The sequence below is a fragment of the Heloderma suspectum genome, chromosome 17 (assembly GCF_057233095.1).
Source record: "Heloderma suspectum isolate Gila_16-S chromosome 17, 16-S_ref, whole genome shotgun sequence".
In the NCBI taxonomy this organism is placed as follows: domain Eukaryota; kingdom Metazoa; phylum Chordata; class Lepidosauria; order Squamata; family Helodermatidae; genus Heloderma; species Heloderma suspectum.
The window spans coordinates 7,638,887-7,659,297 of NC_139474.1; the positions used below are offsets into that span (position 1 = coordinate 7,638,887).

The 20,411-nt window shown below is 52.4% G+C and overlaps 1 protein-coding gene across 1 annotated transcript in view; it reads right to left on the reverse strand.

The window, feature by feature from the left end:
- Positions 1 to 1,654: 1,654 nt before the first annotated feature.
- The window catches only part of IGSF9 (immunoglobulin superfamily member 9), a 58,257-nt gene continuing 39,500 nt past the window's right edge, over positions 1,655 to 20,411 (reverse strand). Inside the window, exons 11-20 of the mRNA XM_084824036.1 lie at positions 20,186 to 20,336; positions 19,014 to 19,137; positions 18,127 to 18,302; positions 16,912 to 17,162; positions 15,954 to 16,038; positions 15,178 to 15,348; positions 9,891 to 9,936; positions 6,935 to 8,395; positions 4,403 to 4,548; positions 1,655 to 2,270 (exon numbers count right to left, since the gene is read on the reverse strand). Coding sequence (XP_084680162.1) covers positions 2,035 to 2,270; positions 4,403 to 4,548; positions 6,935 to 8,395; positions 9,891 to 9,936; positions 15,178 to 15,348; positions 15,954 to 16,038; positions 16,912 to 17,162; positions 18,127 to 18,302; positions 19,014 to 19,137; positions 20,186 to 20,336 — 2,847 coding nt within the window. The 3' untranslated portion in view covers positions 1,655 to 2,034. The remainder of the gene's footprint in view (positions 2,271 to 4,402; positions 4,549 to 6,934; positions 8,396 to 9,890; positions 9,937 to 15,177; positions 15,349 to 15,953; positions 16,039 to 16,911; positions 17,163 to 18,126; positions 18,303 to 19,013; positions 19,138 to 20,185; positions 20,337 to 20,411) is intronic.

The window sequence follows — 20,411 nt, forward strand, 5'->3', positions numbered from 1 at the left end:
AAATGGGTCATTTGCTTTGGCCCTCTTAGCATCTCTTGTATGATCACCACCTCTGCAGCTGGGGCTTCGCGGCCGACGCGGTTGCCTTATTCTGTGGTTTCTTTGCTGCTTTTTGGGGGTGCTTGTTTTATATTGCTTGCCAATTGCCTTGTGGAAAGGCCAGACACAAATGCTTAAAACAAACAAGAAGAAAGAAAACCTAACAAAAATAATAAACAAAGCCTAACATAGCTTAATAAAAGTTAAACAAAAACTAAACGCTCCACACCCAGAAAAGTTGCATTCTGGACCTTGGGTAAACTAGGCATTATTTCGTCTTATTTTGTCCAGTCTCTTCACGGGGAGATGCAAAGAGCGACGCAGTGCATGGAAGACTCATTAGCCTCCTGTGAGGCCTCCCCCCGCCCAAAATGATGGTGGGGCGTTCTGGCTTTGGAGGTACGACCTAGCAACGCCCGCACACGTTCAAGCACATCTTTGCCATCGTAAGGGCCAGGAAGAAAAGAAAGTGGAGGATCTCAGCAAGCAGAATTTGGTACCCGATCCCATCTTCTGCAGTGGCATGGAGTGGCGCTGAAGGCCAGTGTATTTCCCGACGTTTTGGTACTTTGGGAACACGCAAGTGTCTTTTAGGGCGCAATTGCTTGGGCCTGCAGGAGCCTGTAATGATGTAAAGCAGGGGTGTAGAACGTCAGGCCCCGGGGGGCCAAATTCGGCCTTCTGGGCATCCCCAGATGGCCACACTCCTTTCCCCAGCTAGAGTATTACCAACAGATGGCTGTCCGGCCTCTGCTTGAAAGACTTCCAGCGAGGGAGAGCCCAGCCCCCAGGAACTGGGTCCACTGTCAGACTCCTCTTTTCTCCGGCCCAAAATCTGCTCTCCTGTAACTGAGAACAAATCGTTGCCCTCTTTGACGTGGCAGATTTGCAGGTTGCTATCATGACCTCTCCCCTTTCTCCTCCACAGGCCACATAGGCCTAGTTCCTTCAACCTTTCCTCACAGGACTTGTTTTCCAGACCTCCCACCATCTCTGTGGCCCTCCTCTGGACGGACCTCTTCCCATCTGTCTACACGCGTCTTAAAAGTGTGGCACCCAGAACCGGATCCAGTGCTCCAGATGAGATCGGACTAGCATGCAACGAAGTTATGACTTCCCGTGACAATGGCAAGTTTGAGGGACGTGAACGGGGAATGACGGCTTCAGGGGCTGCGAAGGTATGTTTCTCCAGTGCAGTCTGGGGATCGAAGGTGAGGTTGATAACAGAGGCGCTGATAACAGGAGGCAAGAGGGATCTGCCAGGAGGTTGACTGGATAAGCTGAAGAAGCCTCAGTCAACGAAGTTGGAGCGGGAAGGGGATGGAGAGGCAGAAACCGCCTTGCTGGATCAGGCAAAAAGGCCCATCTAGAGCAGCTTTCCCCAACCTGGTGCCCACCCGATGTGTTGGACTAGGGATGATGGGAGTTGCAGCCCAACCTATATAGAGGGCACCAGGTTGGGATGGCTGATTTAGCCTTTCCTGAAAGTGCTCTAAGCGCTTGAGCGCTCGGAGTCGACCTTTTCTGAGTGGGGTTCCGGGAGCAGCACCCCCAAAAGGACCTTCTCCTCTCATTTCGTGCCATTCCAGTTTCTGCAATACACATGACACCAAGCTCAGTATAATGCCGTCTTCTTTTCCCCCGCCAAAGCCCCGTTTTACAAAAAACAGCACCCCACCCACCCTAAATCCAGCGACAGGCTTAAAAATAACCCAGTAGTTTGAAGACGTTTTCTCCCACCAGGAAAAGAGGCTCGGGAGCTCTCCTCGCCCCGCCCGCCCCCATCCGAGAGCCCCGCTGAGGCTCCCCCCCGCCAGCATCTTTGGAACCATCGGATGCTCTGTGCAAGCTGCAGTTTGTCGGGCAAGCGCTAGAGGGCACCGTTCCCGAACAGGAGCAAGCCCCAAACGTCCCCCTTCGTGGTGGCGGAGACGGTATCCTCTCTCGGGGGCCTGTGGGAAATACAGCCCGATTGGGTGGCCGGGGGCGGGCCCCTCACAGCAAGGTGGCCTGCTCGAACCACTCATCCCTCTGCTTCTTGCCGGAGCCCAGCTTCTGGCGTCGTCGCTGGATGGCCTCTCGCCGCCGTCGGTAGGCCAGGAACTCTTCGCGCAGCGCTGCGCAGCGCTCCTCGGGGCTGGGCGCGGGCACCGGCGAGCTGGACCTGTCCAAGGCCCCCACCGACTGGGAATTCGAGGGCGAACTGCTGCTTTCGCTGGAGGCCTTTGAACCTGCAGGCCAGAAGGAAGGCGGCTAAGGCAGGGGTGTCTCACCTGTTTCGGCTCCAGGGCCGCATTCCATTTCGGACAATCTCTCGGGGGCCGCATTCCAGGGGCGGGTGGGGCAGAAGGCAAAAGCAGCGGGGCCAAAATACCAGCCTGTTTTAGCTTAAACCTCGTACTGCCAGCAACTAAACCTTATGGGAGGCATTTCAAGCTTTCAGAATGGGTAAAAACCACACCAATGTTGGGAAACCACCAGTCAGTGGTCGGGGGAAACAAGACGTGACCATATGGGGAACGCTGGATGGGCAGATTGGTTCTCCAGGCCTGAGATTCTGTGTTAAGGGGTACAAAATAGTATGGGCTCTCTCCATCTGGGACAAAGGAGGGAGACATATGGTGGGATGGAACTCTAAGTAGCATAAGCCTATCCCAAGTCACCTTCCTGGGTGGGCCTCCTCTGATTGGAAGGACTCAAACCCAGAACAGGGACTCGCGCAGGGATGAACGAGGAGTGACTGACTGCTCCAATCGCACCCAGTGCAGACAGGGGGCAAAGAGAACCAACTCCCCCTTTCCAGTGAAAGGCAAGCAGGAGGAGGTAAGGCTCTGAGCAGTATATCATGCAGAGACAGACTGGAGAGCCTCCTCTGCAGATGAGAATACTTTGGGCTCAGAGAATGAAGACAGAGCTAATAAGGTAAGAAGCGCCCTGCTGGATCAGACCAAGGGTCCATCTAGTCCAGCACTCTGTTCACACAGTGACCAACCAGCTGTCGACCAGGAACCCAGAAGCAGGACACGAGTGCGACAGCCCCCTCCCGCCCATGTCCCCCAGCAACTGGTGCACACAGGTTCACTGCCTCTGACAAACAGCTAGTCATTACTGTTTGCATTCAGAGGTACAGTGCCTCTGAACATGGATGTTCTCTCTCAGCTAATAGCTGCTGATAGATCTATCTTCCAAGAATTTGCTTATTTTTAAAAAGCTGAGCTTTGAAAATTAAAAAAAAAAAACATTTAGAAGAACCTATTCTCACAGCCCATAATGGCTAGAAACTTCACTTAAATGCTGAGATTTTTAGGATGCTGAAGCAAATCCCGCTGCTTCCCTGCGCTCGCTCGCTCGCTTGCTTTATTTATTATTTATTAAATGTATTAATTGCCCATCTGGCTGGTCACCCAGCCACTCTGGGCGATGTACAGCATATAATAAAACAGTTTAAAGCAATAAAATTCTACAATAAAATCATTTTCTAAAATACCCTAACCCACCCCAAATGCCTGCCTGAACAACCAGGTTTTTAATGCACGGCGGAAGCTCATTAAAGAGGGGGCATGGCGGAGTTCCCTAGGGAGGGAGTTCCACAGAGTGGGGGCCACCACAGAAAAGGCCCTCTCCCTCGTCAAAAGGCCATCCGAGGCTGATGTTGTTAAGCAGCCTGTCTGGTGTCGCTGGAGGCGCTCCTTGAGATAGGCTGGGCCGGAACCATATAGGGCTTTAAAGGTCAAAACCAACACCTTGAATTTGGCCCGGAAAACAACTGGTAACCAGTGCAGCTCCTTCAGCACTGGAGTGATGTGATCTCGCTGGCGGCTGCCTTTAATCAGGCGAGCCACCGCATTCTGTACCAGCTGCAGCTTCCGAACCGTCTTCAAGGCTAACCCCAAATAGAGCGCATTACAGTAGTCTAAACAAGAGGAGACCAGGGCATGTACTACCGATGGGAGCAGATGGTTGGGAAGGAAGGGGCGCAGCCGCCGTATCAGATGGAGTTGATACAGCGCTGTCCGGCTCACAGCTGACACCTGAGCCTCCATGGACAGCTGGGAGTCCAAAATGACCCCCAGGCTGCGGACCTGGTCTTTCAAGGGTAGCCGTACCCCATTCAACACCAGGTCAACATCCCCCAGCCTCCTCTTGTCTCCCACCAAAAGTACCTCGGTCTTGTCAGGGTTTGCTTCAGCTTATTCCTCCCCATCCAGCCACTCACCGTCTCCAGACATTTGGACAGGGATTCTACGGCCAACCGTCTCTTGGCCCTGCCAGCAAAGCAGCTCCTCCGTCTTTCCCCTTGGCCGTGCCCCGTCAGGGAGCCCCCACAAAACCTCCTCCCTTCCCGTATCCCCCGCTTGCTCACTCTGCTTCTCCAGCTCGTGCGCCGCGATGGTGGAGACCGGCCTTTTGGGTTTCCCGCTCCGATACAGCTGCAGGGCGTCCAGCAGGTCTGATTCCAGGGCGAACTCTGAGTCCCATTCATAGTTCTCATCCACGGACGTGTTCCTCCTGGAGGCAAGCCAGCGGAGGGAAGCCACGGGGTGAAAAGAATACAGATCCCAAAAGGCTAAGGAGGGGAGATGGTGAGACTCTCCCCACCAGCCTGTTCGGACCGCCTTCTGCTTCCACAAATTGCCAGTCCTTGCTTAAAGGGCTGCCTTTCCCCCTTAGTTTAATAGCATAGGGGTGCAGAACCCAAGAGCCTCCCATGGTTTCTCAGAAGGCCACCCCCCCTCCTGTCCTCCAGCCACTGAGCATTAGGTGGTTTCCCCAGATGGCTATGCCCCTTTCCGCCACCCATCCATTCTTTGGCCCTTTCCTGGTTTTCCCGCATTCCCCCCTCCCAATTCTAAAAGATTAAGAGTGCAATCTATGCCTGTTTAGACAGAAAAAAGCCCTACAACTCGCCATGCTGGCTGGGGAATGCTGGCGGTTGTAGGACTTAGGGAAGAGGCCGTAGCTCAGCATCATAGAGCCCCTGCTTTGCACGCAGAAGGTCCCAGATTCGATTCCTGACATCTCCAGGCAGAGCTGGGGAAAACTCCTGCCTGAAACCCTGGAGAGCCGCTGCTGCCAGTCAGTGTCGACAACACTGGGCTAGATGGACCAAGGCTCTGACTCAGTATAAGGCAGCTTCTGATGTTCCTATGACTTTCTCTGATTGAGACATGCATCAGATTGCACCCTAAAATGCCTCTCTTTAATTTTATTTTGGTCCCATCTCTCTGGGACGAAGAGGGCTCTTTGGGCGGAGAGTGGTGTAGCCGTCCGGGGAAACCCAGAAGGCCAGATTGGGATCCCAGGCTGAGTTTGGCCTGAGGTTCCACACGCCTGTTTTAACTGGAGATGTCAGGGGTTGGACCTGGAACTTTCACTGCAACGCAGGTGCTCTGACACTGAGCTCCAGCCCCTGCCCTCCTATACTGCCCATGTGCTCCGAGGTGTAACGCCTCCCTGCACAGACACACCTTGCATGCCTCCCTCCACCTTCAGCCCATTGAGCTGACATTCATATACTGCTTAATTGCACACACACACAACGGAAGGATATTTAGAGGGAACGCCCCATCTTGTGGGCACACGGAGAACGGCGGATTTGCGTCCAGCTCAGCATAGCCAGCTCCTTCCGCTCCTGTTCTGGTTGACTGCTGAGGCCTGGATGGAATCTGGCCCTGCTGCAGTGTCGTCCAAGGGAGAGCAGTTCTCTCTTGGGGCCAGGGTTTCGCTTAGGCCGGGCCGCTGCTTCCGCTTAGATTTCCTCCGCAGTCTTCATGCCGACTTGGGGTTGCGGGATAGAGACCCCGAGAGGCCCTTAAAGGAAAGATCCTGCCAGGAGCGGCTTCTCCGGTCGGCAGGGCACCCTGACGGCAAAAAGCCACCAGAGCGCGCATGAAATTGTACGTTCTGGGCCACTTGTGAGAAACCTACGAAGGCCTGGGAGATGGCCATCATGTGCCCTGCTCAGCATATCACTGGGAAGGAGGGAAGGGCGCTCCTCAGAGCTGTGCGGAACAGATTGCGAGAGCTGGAGGGCCGGTTCAGAGATCGGGATGAGCCTTTCCGCCGCACACGTAGCTCCTTCGCATAGCAACCCTCGGCGCGAGCCACAGTGAAACAAGGAAGCCTCTAATTAAACCGTGGTTTCCCCGTGGGTCTGAACTACGAAACTATTAAAAAGCACGGCTGGGGAGCCCTCGGCTCTGCCTCCCCTCGGACTAGGGAGAGGGGTGGGAAAGTGGCCCTCGAGGGAGCTGCAGCCTCGAGGGGCGCTCCTTGATGCTGCAAGTTGCACCCCAGCCGGCTTCGCTCTCTCCACGCCTTCCCCGACTGGGGAAGGCGAGAGGCGAACGGCGGGCAAAGCCAACTGTGCGTAGATGTCTGCAAGTGCGTATGTGCGTGTGTGTGTGTGTACGCGTCGACGTACATTTGTACACGTGCATGCATATAAGAACATCAGAAGAGCCCTGCTGGATCAGACCAAGGGTCCATCTTGTCCAGCATTCTGTTCACACGGTGGCCGACCAGCTGTGAAACCCACCAGCAGGACAGGAGCGCAACAGCACCCTCCCGCCCGTGTCCCCCCGCAACTGGTGCACACAGGCGCACGGCCTCTGATAAACAGCTAGTCATTACTGTTTGCATTCAGAGGTGCAGTGCCTCTGAACATGGATGTTCCATCTCAGCTAAGAGCTGCTGATAGATCTATCTTCCATGAATTGGCTTAATCTTTTTATTTATTAATTTATTATTCATTCGATGTTCATCCTGCTCGTCCTTCACGGAGCTCAGAACTGCTGACCGGAGGCTCCCAAGCACTCTTCCACCCAAGCAAAACACTCTGGAGAATGCTTGTCCTCGTTTCCCACCTGCCCCCCTCCTCGGCCGCTGTTCTCACCTTTTACTGGTGGCAACGACCGAAGGCTCCCTTTTGGGCTTGCACTCTTCTCCCGTGGCGCAGCTGCTTTGCCAACTGGTTGTTTCTCCACAGGGGGAACTGAGGTAGCTGCCGGCCAGCGATGGCGCCAGCGAGGGGGGTCTCAGGAAGGACACGCTGCCTCGGCCGCTGCTCTGGCTGGTCAGGCTGCCCCTTGGCGGTTTCTCTGCGGGGGGGCCTTGGGGGAGAACAGCAGCGGGCAACTTGTGCCTCTCAGGGGGCAGAGACTCCAGGGGCGGCTCTGCTGTGTGCAGCCAGCCGTGTTCTGAGGGGACGGCTGGATACCCCAGCTCTGTCTGGCCACCGTCTGCAAGGGGCTGGGCGGGCGACAGCGTCCGCAACCAAGGCCCTTGCTCCTTGGGTGGGGGCGCTTCCGAAACAGAGCAGAGGTGACTCGGGCAAACCGAGGTGCCCGGCAAGGCGGCCTTAGCAGGGCCTGGCTTGGCGTCAGGGAGCCTGAGGAGCGACTTGGCCGAGTCCTTTTCCTGAGCAGAGTCTGGATTCGCTTGGACGTTCATGTAGGCTGGACAAATGGTTTTGTCCTCGTCTCCTAGCAGAGTGAGTTCAGTGCTGCCCGGAGCCTCATGGAAGACAGACTTGGAAGGGTGCTTCCCTTCCTCGTCTTCCTCCTCCTCCTCTGGCGGCCAGTCACCATCCACGTTCATCTCTTTGAAGAAGGGCAGACTCAAGAACTGGAGAATCCCACTTTGGGCTGAGGTATTTGCGTTAATGTGGCTGCTCTGAGGCCTACAGTACGTTGGCGAGGAAGGGCTTCCCAGCCGGCTTGGCTCGGAGGGAGAAGAGGCGGCGGCTGCAGTGTCCAAATGTCCCTCGGACCCCTGGGAAGTCCGGGCCTGCTCTGTGGTAGCCCCGTATGGCATGGTGGCCACCGGGCTGATATCAACAATACACAAGGGCTTGGCTTCCTCCGTCGGGCTGCTGCTGCTGTAGTCGAAGTAGCGGCCCTGGCAGTAGCCAGAGGCCTTGGCTTCGCGGCGGGCCTGGCTGGAGCGCTGGGGCCTCAGGTGGGCGCTTTTCTGCCAAACGGGCTCCTCGGGCCTAGCGGGAGAGGAGACCTGCAGATAAGGCTCCGGCTGGCACACACTGCTCTCCGAGGAAGCGAGGGACAGGGAACTGCGCTCGATCATGGTCGCCAAGCGTTCCCGAGGCTGGGCCTCGCTTTGCACCACGAAACGCCCGTCAGGCCCACGGCAGATGTGCTCCAGCGGCAGGGGCTCCCCGACGTGGCTCTCGTAGAGCGTGTATTTCGAGCTGTTCCTGGCGTTGCTGCCGGCGACGCTGAGGCCTAGGCTGGTGCTGGCTTTCTCCCCCCACAGCAGGGTGCGGCGGAGGCTCTGATACGGGGAGGTCTGGAATTTCAGCTTCACAATGCTGTCTGGGCTAGCAGAGCCTGCAGAATTTCTGGGAGAGGGGGGAAAAGCCCAAGCGCTTTTTTAAAAAATCAGCTGACGGGAGCCTCGTTTTCCCTCCAAAGCAAAGCCCCAAGGAGGGTTTCCCAAAGGCCATCCAGACCAACCCCAACTCCCTGCCCCGAAGTGAAGACCACCTGTCTCGCAGAGATCGAGTTACGCAAGGCAGTCCACACAGTGCAGCAAGCAAGAGCTGCGTTGCCAAAAAGATGCCTTGAGGTGACTAAAGTGAACAAAACCCACCAATTCAGAGCCATCCCACGGCCGGCTGCACCACTTCAGACTGTAAGACAGGAAGTCTCCATGTTTTTAATGCTCACACCATCTCAGGTATGTCTTTGCAGGTAGAAAGCTACGTGCTAAGGGAGAAGGTAAGCCCAGAACCTTTCTCTCTGACAAGCTAGCTTTCTATAGGAAGGGTGCATGTATTTTTTTGCTTCTTGCTTTTTCTTTTTGAACGTGTCAGCTTGGTCCTAAGACAACCTAGCCAGGTGTGACAGGGGAAGTCAAAACCTTCACAGGGTCTTTCAAACAATTTGACCTGGAAATAACTGTCCTTCATGAACATAAATATGGGGATTGGACAGATGCTCAGAGGGAGCCTGAGAAATCTCTGGTAATGGCTCACTGTGGTATTCCTCGACAGTACCACTGGAGATTACTGTATAAGCCAAAGTGGTACGGGGTGCAATATTCAGCTTCTTGAGTATCACAGTTTTTATTTTATTGTTTAAGTTTCTAGTCCTTAGTGTGTGTGTGTGTGGGGGGGGGGGGCAATACCTGGCAGAATATCAGAAGCCAGAGGAGTGGGTGGCCTTCTGGTTCCCTGCACAGCCATCTGGCCCTTCCTCTGGCCAGCGAAAGAAGATCAAATTACGCAGAACGTTTCTTTCAAATGGCAGAATTATGCAAAATGCACATTTCATTCAGACAGGCCACCCAATTCAGCTTGGCAGGGCACAGCCCTTTCATGAGTTTGCATGTGTGGACTCAGAACTGAGGTCATCCAATAAAGCGGAAAGGTGGGAGATTCAGGACACACAAAAGAAAGTACATCTTCAACCCGCTCATAAACAAAGGAATTCACTTCCCCAAGATGTGGTGATGGCCACGGGGGCTTAGATGGCAGTAAAAGGCCGTTAGGCAAGCTCATGGAGGATAAGGCCACCAATGGCTACTAGTCATGATAGATATATGGAACCATTGAAAACCAGCAGCTATGAAATAACAAGGGGAGAGGGCTACTGGTCTCAGGTCTTCCTTGCCCACTGTGTGGCTGTTTCCGCTGGCCTCACCAGGGAGTGGTGCAGTTGGCAAGCATCTCCCTTCCCCACCTCCTTTAGATGCTTCATCATCCCCTGGCTTGACTGCCCTTGCTGCAGCCTGTGAAAATGGAGGGTAGAGCGGAGGGGGGGAGCCAAAGGGGGAAGAGGCGGGATTGGTATGAGTGGGAAGAGGAAGTGACAACATGCGATGGCGCGACTTACTGTGAAGGCAGAAGCTTCTTGTTGGGGGAGAAGACGATTGGTGGATCTGGAAGGTCATGAGAACACAAAGGGGAAATCACATGGAGAGCAACTAAAGAAAAAGCGACGATGAAAGGGGACGGATGGCTGCCACGCCACGGCCCACGGACACACACGCATGCACGCCCTCCACACCAGCCTCAAGTTTGCCCTGTTCCCCACTCCCTTCCAGCTCCAGTTTAAGGCCCCTTCTAGATGAGGAACCTGGCAGAAGGTTTTCAAAATCTTGTCAGCCCTTGTGGTCTCTTTCCCAGCAACTCTGGCCACGGAGGGCATGAACTGCAGAGGACAGAACCGTGTGTCATCTGTGGTCACACCAGGTATTGGTACTGGGCACAGAATTCACCCCTTTCCAGGATCCCAGCTTTTGCTTAAAACAAAACATCACGTTTAAGAACATCAGAAGAGCTCTGCTGGTCCAGACCAAGGGTCCATCTAGTCCAGCATTCTGTTCACACAGTGGCCACCCAGCTGTCGACCAGGAACCCATAAGCAGGACATGCATGCAACAGCACCCTCCTGCCCATGTTCCCCAGCAACTGGCATGCATAGGCTCGCTGCCTCTGATACTGGAGGTACCACATAGCCATCAAGACCAGTAGCCACTGATAGCCTTCTCCTCCAGGAATGTGTCTAACCCTCTTTTAAAGCCATCCAAATTGGTGGCCATCGCTACATCCTGTGGTAGCGAATTCCATAGTTTAACTATACGATGTGTGAAGATGCCCTTCCTTTGATCTGTCCTGAATTTCCCACTGTTCAGCTTCATGGGTTGAGCCCAGGTTCTAATATTATGAGGGAGTAAAATGTCTCCTTATCCACATTCTCCACGCCATACATAATTTTGTAAACCTCTATCATGACTCCCCTTACTCACCTTTTCTCCAGGCTAAACAATCCCAGCTTTTGTAACCTTCCCTCATACGGGAGATGCTCCAGCCCCTTGATCATTTTAGTTGCCCTCTGCACTTTTTCCAGCTCTACAATATCCTTTTTTTTTTTTAGGTGTGGTGACCAGAACTGCACACAGTATTCCAAGCATTGTCGCACCACAGATTTGTATAAAGGCAGTATGACGTTGGCAGTTTCATTCTCAATTCCCTTCCTAATTATGCCTAACATGGAGTTTGCCTTTTTTTTTTTTTACAGCAGCTGCACAAGTTTCTAGTCCTTAAGGGTGTGAAGAGAAAGACTGAACATTTGTGGGACCATGCCTGGTAAAATCCCAAATGTCTGGTGTGGAGGAGGGCTTTAAAGTGGTCACGGTGAGGTTCTTGGCTCCCTTCTCCCCACGGCAAAAGAAAGGGACTGAATTCTACACAAAATAAGCCAATGAAGGGAAGTTTGCTTAGTGGATGCAGAGTGGAGAATCTACCTTATCTCTTTTGGGGAGCAGAGTTTAGGTTACCTGGATGCAGTGTTTTGATCCCCCGATCCTACTAGGGACAGAATATTCACTGCTCTAACAGAGGGGTTTGGGAAAGAAACAGAACGAAGACCTGGCCAAACACCAGCATTAGGTAAAGGTGGGCCCCTGGATGGCTGAAGGGGCTGCTGAGCCCTGGATCTAGTATGATCCCTAATCTGCTCTCTTGGCACGTGAGTAGACCCATGCAGAGAGTAATAAACAGATTTATGCCATAGGCAGAGAGAAACAATTCACTCTCTCTCATCGCTCTAGAACTCCTCCACATCACCCAGCAGGTTCCGGATCTTCAGTAGGGAAGAGGTGGAGCTCAGGGGTTAAAGCATGAGCTCTGTATGCAAAAAGTCCCAGGTTCAAGTGCTGCCATCTCCAGGGACGATGGGGAATGTTTCTGTCTGAAACCCTGGAGAGCCACAGCCAATCAGCGTAGGCGACAAGGAGGTGCAATGGTCTGACTCAGTACGAGGCAGCTTCCTGTGTTCCTAAGTCCTTCTTCACCCAAAGCGTAATTAATTGATGGAACTCACTGCGACAGGACAGCCATTGCCTCAGAGGACTTCAAAAGAGGAGGAGACACATCCGTGGAGGAGGACAGCTCTCTTGATGGCAACAAGCCACCATAGATAGACGGGACCTCCATGTTCAGAGGCAGCACACTGAAGGAGACCAGATACTGGGGACAAAGTGCAGGTGATATGGACCAGGACCTTGAACCCTTGTCCTCAGAAAATGAGGCTCCAGAGTTAATAGTTCAGAGATAGGACTTGGCTACGGAAAGGCATCCTGAGTCTTCCACTTCCCCAGGATGCAGTTCTCCAGAAAGACTCCAGCTCCCTTGCGTCCAGAGGAGGTCACATTACCATTCTTAAACTCTGACAACTCGGGCCATGAGGAAACTAGCATGCCAACAGCCACTCCCAAGTCATCATAGCCTGAGCTTGCTAAAACAGGCCAGGCCCCTTTAAGAGACCAAGCCTCAGTCAGCGAGGAGGTGGGACCAACCAGCCTAAATTTGGTAACACTCTAACTTAAACCTCTTGCTCTGCTCCTTGTTGGAGCAACGTACAGACAGCCATGTCTGGATTCCAGCCCAGGCGCTTCTTGGAGCTTTCCGTGGTGCTGATCTCTTTCTATCTTGCTTCCTTCTGATCTGACCTGACTTGACCTGACCCCTGTGCAAAATCTGATCCACCGCAGAACCCTGAAACCCAAGCTCTTGCGCAGGGCCTTGACAGAAACCATGGCCTGAAATGGCACAGCAGGGGAGCGCTTTTGCCACTGTGTCCTGCTTAAGTGCTTCTTGGGTGCTTCCTGGTGGTGCAGGATGCGGCCTATTTTTTGGATTGTGTACCCCTGATACTGTACAGAAGCTTTCCCAATAGCTACTAGTCTTGATGGCTATGTGCTACCTCCAGTACAAGAGGCAGTGAGCCTATGTGCACCAGTTGCTGGGGAACATGGGTGGGAGGGTGCTGTTGTGCTCATGACCTGCTTGTGGGTTCCTGGTCAGCAGCACATTGGCCACTGTGTAAACAGAATGCTGGACTAAATGGACCCTTGGTCTGATCCAGCAGGGCTGTTCTCATGCTCTTGGTACCCTCCAGGCTAATGGGTTTATAGGAGGTGTAGTCCAACACATCTGGAGGGCACCAGGCTGAGAAGGCTGCTATACAGTCTTTATCGGAAACCAGTTTCCTTCCGAGCCCAATCCAAACTGCTGTTTTGGACTTGAAATCCCTAAGTGGTCTGGAACCAGGTTATCTAAAGGGTTCCTATAATATGAACCTAACACAGGGCACTCAGGTCTTCAGTGGAGACCCTGCTGTGTTCTACATCGTGTAGAAGTAGACGGTTACAGAACCAGAGAAAGTCCCTTTAAAAAACACAGCCAGCTCTAGGGAGGCACAGCCAGTTGCAGAATAGGCCTTGCAAGTCTCGGATAAGGCTTCAGCTCTTCACTGAGACAACATCCCTCCATTACCTACAAATTGGTGGTGGGGTGGGGGGATAGTTATAGCTAGCAGAGCTCCCTGAGAGTTTTCCGTGGTCTGATAAGGCCTGCATGAATCTGGACGTGACTTGCCAAGTCAAGCTACATTCTCCTGAATCTGACCTTACCTGAAATGTCGTTACCAGATGATAATTTCCCTTACATACCTAAGTAAGTCTGCTACCATTTCCCCTGCAAAACCCAAGCCCTAGCAGGAGAGTCTGTGGGCTGCTGACATGTGAGATTGCTTCTGGCTCTCTATATGCTTTTTCCAGGCCACTGCAGCTGTTATTTCTATTTGATTTTTTTAAAAAACGAAAATCTGTTCTATTATTATTTCTTACTGGCTGTTGTGCTGTTTGTGATCTGTCATTTTTTGTTTCCTTTTATTGTATTTATTGTACGATCGTTCGCTGCCCAGAAGACCCCATATGTGGAGAGAAAGGCAAAATAAAAACATGTAAATAAATAATGTCCTTGGGGCTGGGTACTGCAGATGTTGGAAAGGCAAGTGAAATGAAAAAAGAGAAGCAAACTAACAGGTGGTTTGAGCTTGCCAGATTTGGTGGGGCGGCTTGAAGTGATTCTGTTTGGGTTCTCTTTCAGCCTGTTTTCTTGCTTCTATATACATTCCTTTTCAGCCTTAAACACAATTTCTTTAAACAGAAACACTATACACACACACACACTCTTTCTTTCTTTCTTTTTTTCTTTCTTTCTTTCTTTCTTCCCCCCCCCCCCCAGCAGCTAACAAATCAGAGTAACCATAATGAAACAAGAAATGCTACAAGCGGGCCTGAAAGTTCCAGACCGCTGCAGCCCTCCAAAATAAGCTGGATGTTGTGGCCCAAACAGGTTCTGCATAATGAAATGTATTTTATTCTTTCATTTAAAGTATTTATAAGCCACTTTTCAGAGGCAAGCCCTCAGAAAGCAACACATATAAATATGTTATATATATATATATAACATATAACTATGAGCATAAGTACTGGGAAGAGGGAGGTACTTATGTCCATAGCTGCTTTGAATCTTACATGCCATTTACACTTTTAAGGAACAGCTGCTGTGAAGAGATCAGTTTTCAAGTCCCACTTAAAGGCCTGCATTGAAGGGGCCAAGCGCAAGTTAACTGGAAGGGAGGTCCAGAACTGTGGGGTCACCACCGAGAAGGTTCTGTCTCAAACACTCGCTAGCCTGACTTTACTGGCAGGCAGACGTGCAGGACCTCTGCAGCAGATCACAGAATATGGGCAGGGCTATAGGGGTGAGGGTAGTCCTTAAGGTATTTATGCAACGTTGGGATCCTCAGAAGGCTGGATTCTGCACCAGACACCATATTCCGCAATCGCTGGAGGATGCATTGGTCCTTAACTGTTTTAAGTCCCTGGAGCTCTTTCCTCTGAGGGGAAACTAAGCTGAGACACAGAAGTAATTGATTTCATCCCAGAAACTTGACATCTGAACCATAACTGCTCCATGTTCCTTTCCCCCTGAAGTTTCTCTTTGGGGGAAGGAACTGGGAATGTAGGGGCTAATTGTCCTAGTAGGTAGAAAAACCCCACAATAATGTGTGTGTGTGTGTGTGTGTGGGGGGGTGTCATCTCTCCTCCCATAGTGATGCTATGTCATAATGTAACATCATTCCAACGGAAGGGGTTTTGAGATCTCCCCTGCACACGTGATCCTCTTGACTCTCGCCTGCGGCCCACACTCCCTCCCCAGCCAATGGCCTTTTGGAAGGGGCTGCCTCATGACACCCCCCCTGCCTGCCCTCCCGCACCACAGACTCCCATATGTATCCCGGATCTGGTCACCGCTGCCCTCCTTACCTTGCCTGCGTTTGCGGAGACGGGCCGCTCGTCTACGGTTCATGATGCAAGCCGCCATGGTGCTGAAGATGACAGCTGTGCTGAGAAAGCAGACGCCCCCGATCACACCGGCCAGCACAGGCTGCGGCAGGAGCTCAGGAAGCTGGGTCCGGGATGGATAGACCTCCATGCCTGATGGGGAGAGGAGGAGGTGGCGGCAAGGGGCATGCATCAGTCACAGTGGGGAGGAGCGCAGGAAGAGGTCTCGACGGGCAGAAATAATAATCTGGAACAACTTAGAGGGGACTGAGCCCATCGAGGTGAGCACCTTGTGGGTGAGCATCCCATTGCGGCCAGCCAGAGGCTCCCAGGAGACCCTCAAACACACAGGGCTTGAAGGCCTGCCGAGAGGCCAGCACAGCTGGAGAGGCATGAAAAACCCAGCTCATCCTCACTGAGGGAAGGGAGGGAGGATGAAAGAGTGAAGGACTGGGTTTGGAACAGGATAAAAAGAGACCCGCAGCACTGGTTTCCACCTGGTCTGGGTGGAAGGTGTTGGAGCGCTGGCATTAACTAAGGATCGTAGGATCCTTACTTAAGGAAAATAGGAAGGAAAATAGAAAGGTCTTTGCCAGGCGTGGGAGAGACATTAAAGAAGGTGCTGGATGGTCCTTCCCAGGGTTAGCAACAACAGTGACAGTCGCTGAAAGTTATCTTCCAACAGCTCCAGTGGACTCCTGCAAGCAAGCCAATCTCCATGCTGCAGGATTTGCTGCCCCCAACCACACGGGCCTTACCTGTCGTGGAAACGTTGACTGTGCTGCTGGGGTCACTGATGAAGCTACCAGCAAAGGCCACCAGGCGGAACTCATAGAAGGCGTCCTGCGTGGGGCAGGGAAAGGAGATGTATGCTGTGAGCAGTGGTGCAGCTGGGTAATTTTAGACCCTGGATTTAATGGCGGTGGGGAGGCGGGGGCTTTAGATAACCATGTGTTAGTTCAGTTGTGAAGCTGGCGTACAACTCACGTCTCTCTTATCCCTTCCAACCACCATTTCATGCTTTAAAGCAGCGTCTACACTCCTGATAGGTTCGAACAACAACAAAACTGTTTGCCAACCCGTATAATAATAATAATAATAATAATAATACAGCAGCAGCAGCAGCAGCAGCTTAAACTCACTTGAATCATAGCACCATTGTGACTGCAAGAACCAAACAGAGCCTGTTTCGGCTGCCCTGATGGCCTCATCACCTGCTGCTCTCTGAGCGGTCATTTGGGTCCCCCTGGGCTGCGGTGCCCTGGACTTTGGGCCCAAGGTCCAACCCTAGTGGCACCACTGACTGTGAGCACCCTCCGCGGAAGGTGCCATCTCCCCACAGCCATCGTGACTGCACCATGGGCATGTCTCTGCCTTGACAACCTCAGAAAGGAATACTCTTTTTCATAATTAGTTCCAAATCCGGTAGTCGCCTGGGTGGGCAGGGAGCTTGTGCAGAGCAGCGACATCAACTAAAGCCTTGTTCGGTCCCATCTCGGCATCGGAGATGTGTCCCCCACACTTCAAAGCAGCCATAAGGACTAGAAACCTGGCTGTCCTTTTAAAAGTGAAAGCTGAGCTTCTCAGGAATTGTGTCAGTTGTGACCATGACTCAGCCTGTCATACGCCCTGCACCCACGCTTGCAGCTAACTGCACACGCAACTCCTACTAGGGCTGGTTCTGGAACTGGATGTTTGACGCTCTTCCAAACCCACCTTGATGAGTCCAGGCACCAGGAACTGCGTCTCAGAGCTAGGAATGGATCTGTCGAGCACCTCCCAGCCCCCCTGGTTTTGCCGTAGCTCCAGGGCGTAGCCACTCAGGGCCACAGAGGACTGGGACGGGGGTTCCCACAGCAGCAGAACCCCACGCGTGGTTTCGTTGGCTATCAGGGACTGGGGTGGGGAAAGAAAGATCTGCAAGGTGGTAGCTGGGGGGTCAGACGGCACGGTGGTTGTTGGGAAACCTGAGGAGAAGGAGAAGAAGAAAGTATATCAGTGAAAAGCCATGTTTGGGAAATATTCCATTTCAAATGTCAAATGTTCCAAACTCTGTATTTCCAGGCTTGCAAAAGTGAGTGGTTATGAATTTCAAGCCAGAAGATCAGAATCTAGCAGAAAACAATTCCAGGTCTTTCTTTGTGAGGTGCGCATGTGTGTGTGTTTCCTTCCTTCCAAATTTCAAGTGATCAGAATGCAAAACCACATTTTAGAAATTGAAATAGGGAAGTCTACAAATGGGGCTTTAAAGCAATAGCCAGCAGAGGGGAGAGCGATTGCCTTAAAGTGCTTAAAGATTCCCTTTCTCGGTGCTTAGCAAGAACACAGTTTTCTCCAATCAGTTGTTGTTTTATCCATCAATTACTTAGATCAGTTACTCCTGTCAGTTACTCTAATCAGTTGCAGTATTACCTGAGGAGCAGAGTAGGAAGCTGTGGAGCGATTCAGTACTGTTTCCTTCTGAGCCATGTTTTGCAGAGGGTTATTGTGAGCAGACATGATGCTCATGCTTACTTGTAAGTACGAGCATCATTCATTCATTCATTCCATATATTTCTGTACTGCCCTATAGCCAACGCCCTCTGCCGGTTCACAAAAATTAAAATACATTCAACATACATTATACAATGTGCAAAACCATTTACATAAAAACATATAAGCAGATGGCACACACACAGACAACGTATATCGAAAACAGTTTTTAAACTGTCAACCAAGGACAATCCAGGACCTGATTAAAAACTCACCATGTCTGGAATGTGGCCCCTGGCAGCTTCTCTGAAATGGAATTTGCCCCTCTGACTGAGAAGGTTCATCACCCACATTATGGGGTAAGCCCCCTGCCCCCCAAGGCGGCTTCTGACATAATTGTACAATGCAGAAACAACTATGTTTTAAAACCCCACCAGACCCCACAGTAATTCCTCTCACCTAGTGGCACAGTGGTGATGATCTCGCTGAAGGGACCGCTACCCAGTTTGTTCTGGGCCAGAACGCTGAACTGGTAGTCGGTGTCTGGCTGCAGGTTGTCCACTAGGATGTGGGAAGAACCAGCAGGAACCCGCAGTGAGACCCATTCATGGTGAGGGCGGTTGAGGCGTTTCAACCTGTGGAGGGCACAGAAATGGAGGGGTTACAGCCATTAAAGCAGAGATGGGGAACCTGAGGCCCGGGGGCCGATTCCAACCCTTTGGGGTTCCCCAGATGACCACACCCTCTTCCCTTGGCCCACCCCTTTCCCCCAAATACCAATGTGGTCGTCTCTCAGCTTTGGCGCAGTTCCCCCCCCCCCAAAAAAAAAGGTTGAAACACCTCTCTGAAGTCATAGTAGCTGGCAATAAGAACTTTAAGCTACAATATGCTGGTATTTTTTTGTATTTTTGGCCCCACCCCTTTTGCCTCTGGCTCCACCCACCGCTGGAATGCAGCCCCCGAGAGCTTCTCTGAAATTTAATCCAGCCCTCGGGATGAAAGAGGTTCATTTAAAAGAGAAGAGTCCAAACTCTTGGGGTGGGTTAGGGTATTTTTAGAAATATGATGTTTTTACTGTAGAATTTTATTGTTTTAAACTGTTTATTATACACTCTGTACATCGCCCAGAGTGGCTGGGTGACCAGCCAGATGGGCGATTAATAAATGTAATAAACAAATTAAAAAAAATAAAAACTAGAGGGAAAAAAAGCGCCCATGTGGTTTTGAACAGAAGGCAGAAAAAACCCTTCTGAGTTCTTGGAAGAAACCGCCAGGAAACAGTTGATGTTGACAGAGAGAGGGGGAGAAAAAAGGAATGCACAGCATGCAAACGACAGAGGACTCACAGTGGCGTGTACCAGATGCTGAACCTCTGGAAGTAGCCCCCGTCAAAGCCAGGCTCCCAAGAGATGTTGACTGCCTGCTGGAGGGGCAGCACTGAGACGTTAGCCACGGCATGGGGGCTGGTGCCTAGTTCGAGAGAGAGAGAAGAAGAAGAGGGGAGACGCTGCACCAGCTTGGCTCCAATAGGGTGTCAAAGAGAGCTGGACCGGGCTTTGTGGCTGGTTAAATCTGCCCTGGCACCAGGGTCTTATCAAAAGTAGTTTTGTCAACTTCTACGGCTGGCCCCGCTGAAGGAGGTTCAAGTGGGCGGCTACAAAAGTGAGGGCCTTCTCAGTCGTGGCACCCTGCTTATGGAACGCCGCATGCGGCCTGCCAAGCCATTCCTGGTGTCCCAACCCACCCCCCTGCCCTGCATCTGCTGCCACTGCAGCACTGCCTGGGACTTCCCCCGCTAGCAGGCGAGTCCCTTCCTTATCTCTGACAAGAGACTGGAGATAAGGAAGGGATTCCCTGGTTAGTGCCAGAACTAGCAAGGGAATCCCCAGGCTTCTGCGTTCTGTGCATACGCTTGCGTGTGCGGCCACCTGGCGCTGCCCAATGGGGCCCCCAAAAGGTTGTGCACCCCTGGATTAGCTGCTGCAATTGGCAGCACGCCCCTGGACTGACCAGAGCCGGTCCTCTTGGCGTTGCGTGGTCAAGAGAGTAGCATGCGAATGGCCAACTGGTTCAAAATAAACTCAGGGTGCAGGTCACCAGCTACTTGCAAGTTCCTGCCCCTGTCTAGTTGTGTTCCTGACTCAGAAGATCCTGCCTCTTAAGCCACCCCACAGCGTGGAAGCAGAGCGAGCTTGCCTTGTGCCGGGAAAAGGTGTTTGCTTCACGCCAGGAGCTAGAACATGCTACACAGAAGGAACTGCGCTCATGCCCCACACCCACTAGGAACCAAACGCTCTCAGAGTAGCCAGCAGGCGACGCTGATTCAATCACAGGGAGTCCGTTTGAACCCACCACCCACTAGCAGTGTGCTTTTCTGACTTCCGCAGACGTACCCAATAAAAGGGCAGGCGTCCCCCCGCCCTCAGTCGTAGCTCGTTTCCTCTTCCATCCTAAAGGCTTTTCAATGCACTTGGGTGTGGTTCAGCTAACTCTACTGCACTTCGAATAAAACACTCACCCAGTACGTAGACAGTGGTTGCGGCGCTGACCCGGGCCACGCCATTATTGGCAGCACACTCCCATAAGCCGTGCTGCTCCTTGGTCAGGGGGTGCAGGATCAAGCTGCTGTTCCTGTCCACCTGGGCATTTGCCAGGCCCTGGCTGCCCATCTGCAGGGCAAAAAGGGAGAGCAAAGTGAGCCAGTGCTGATCAAGACCCCCAAGAGAATCGGGCCCCAGAAAGGC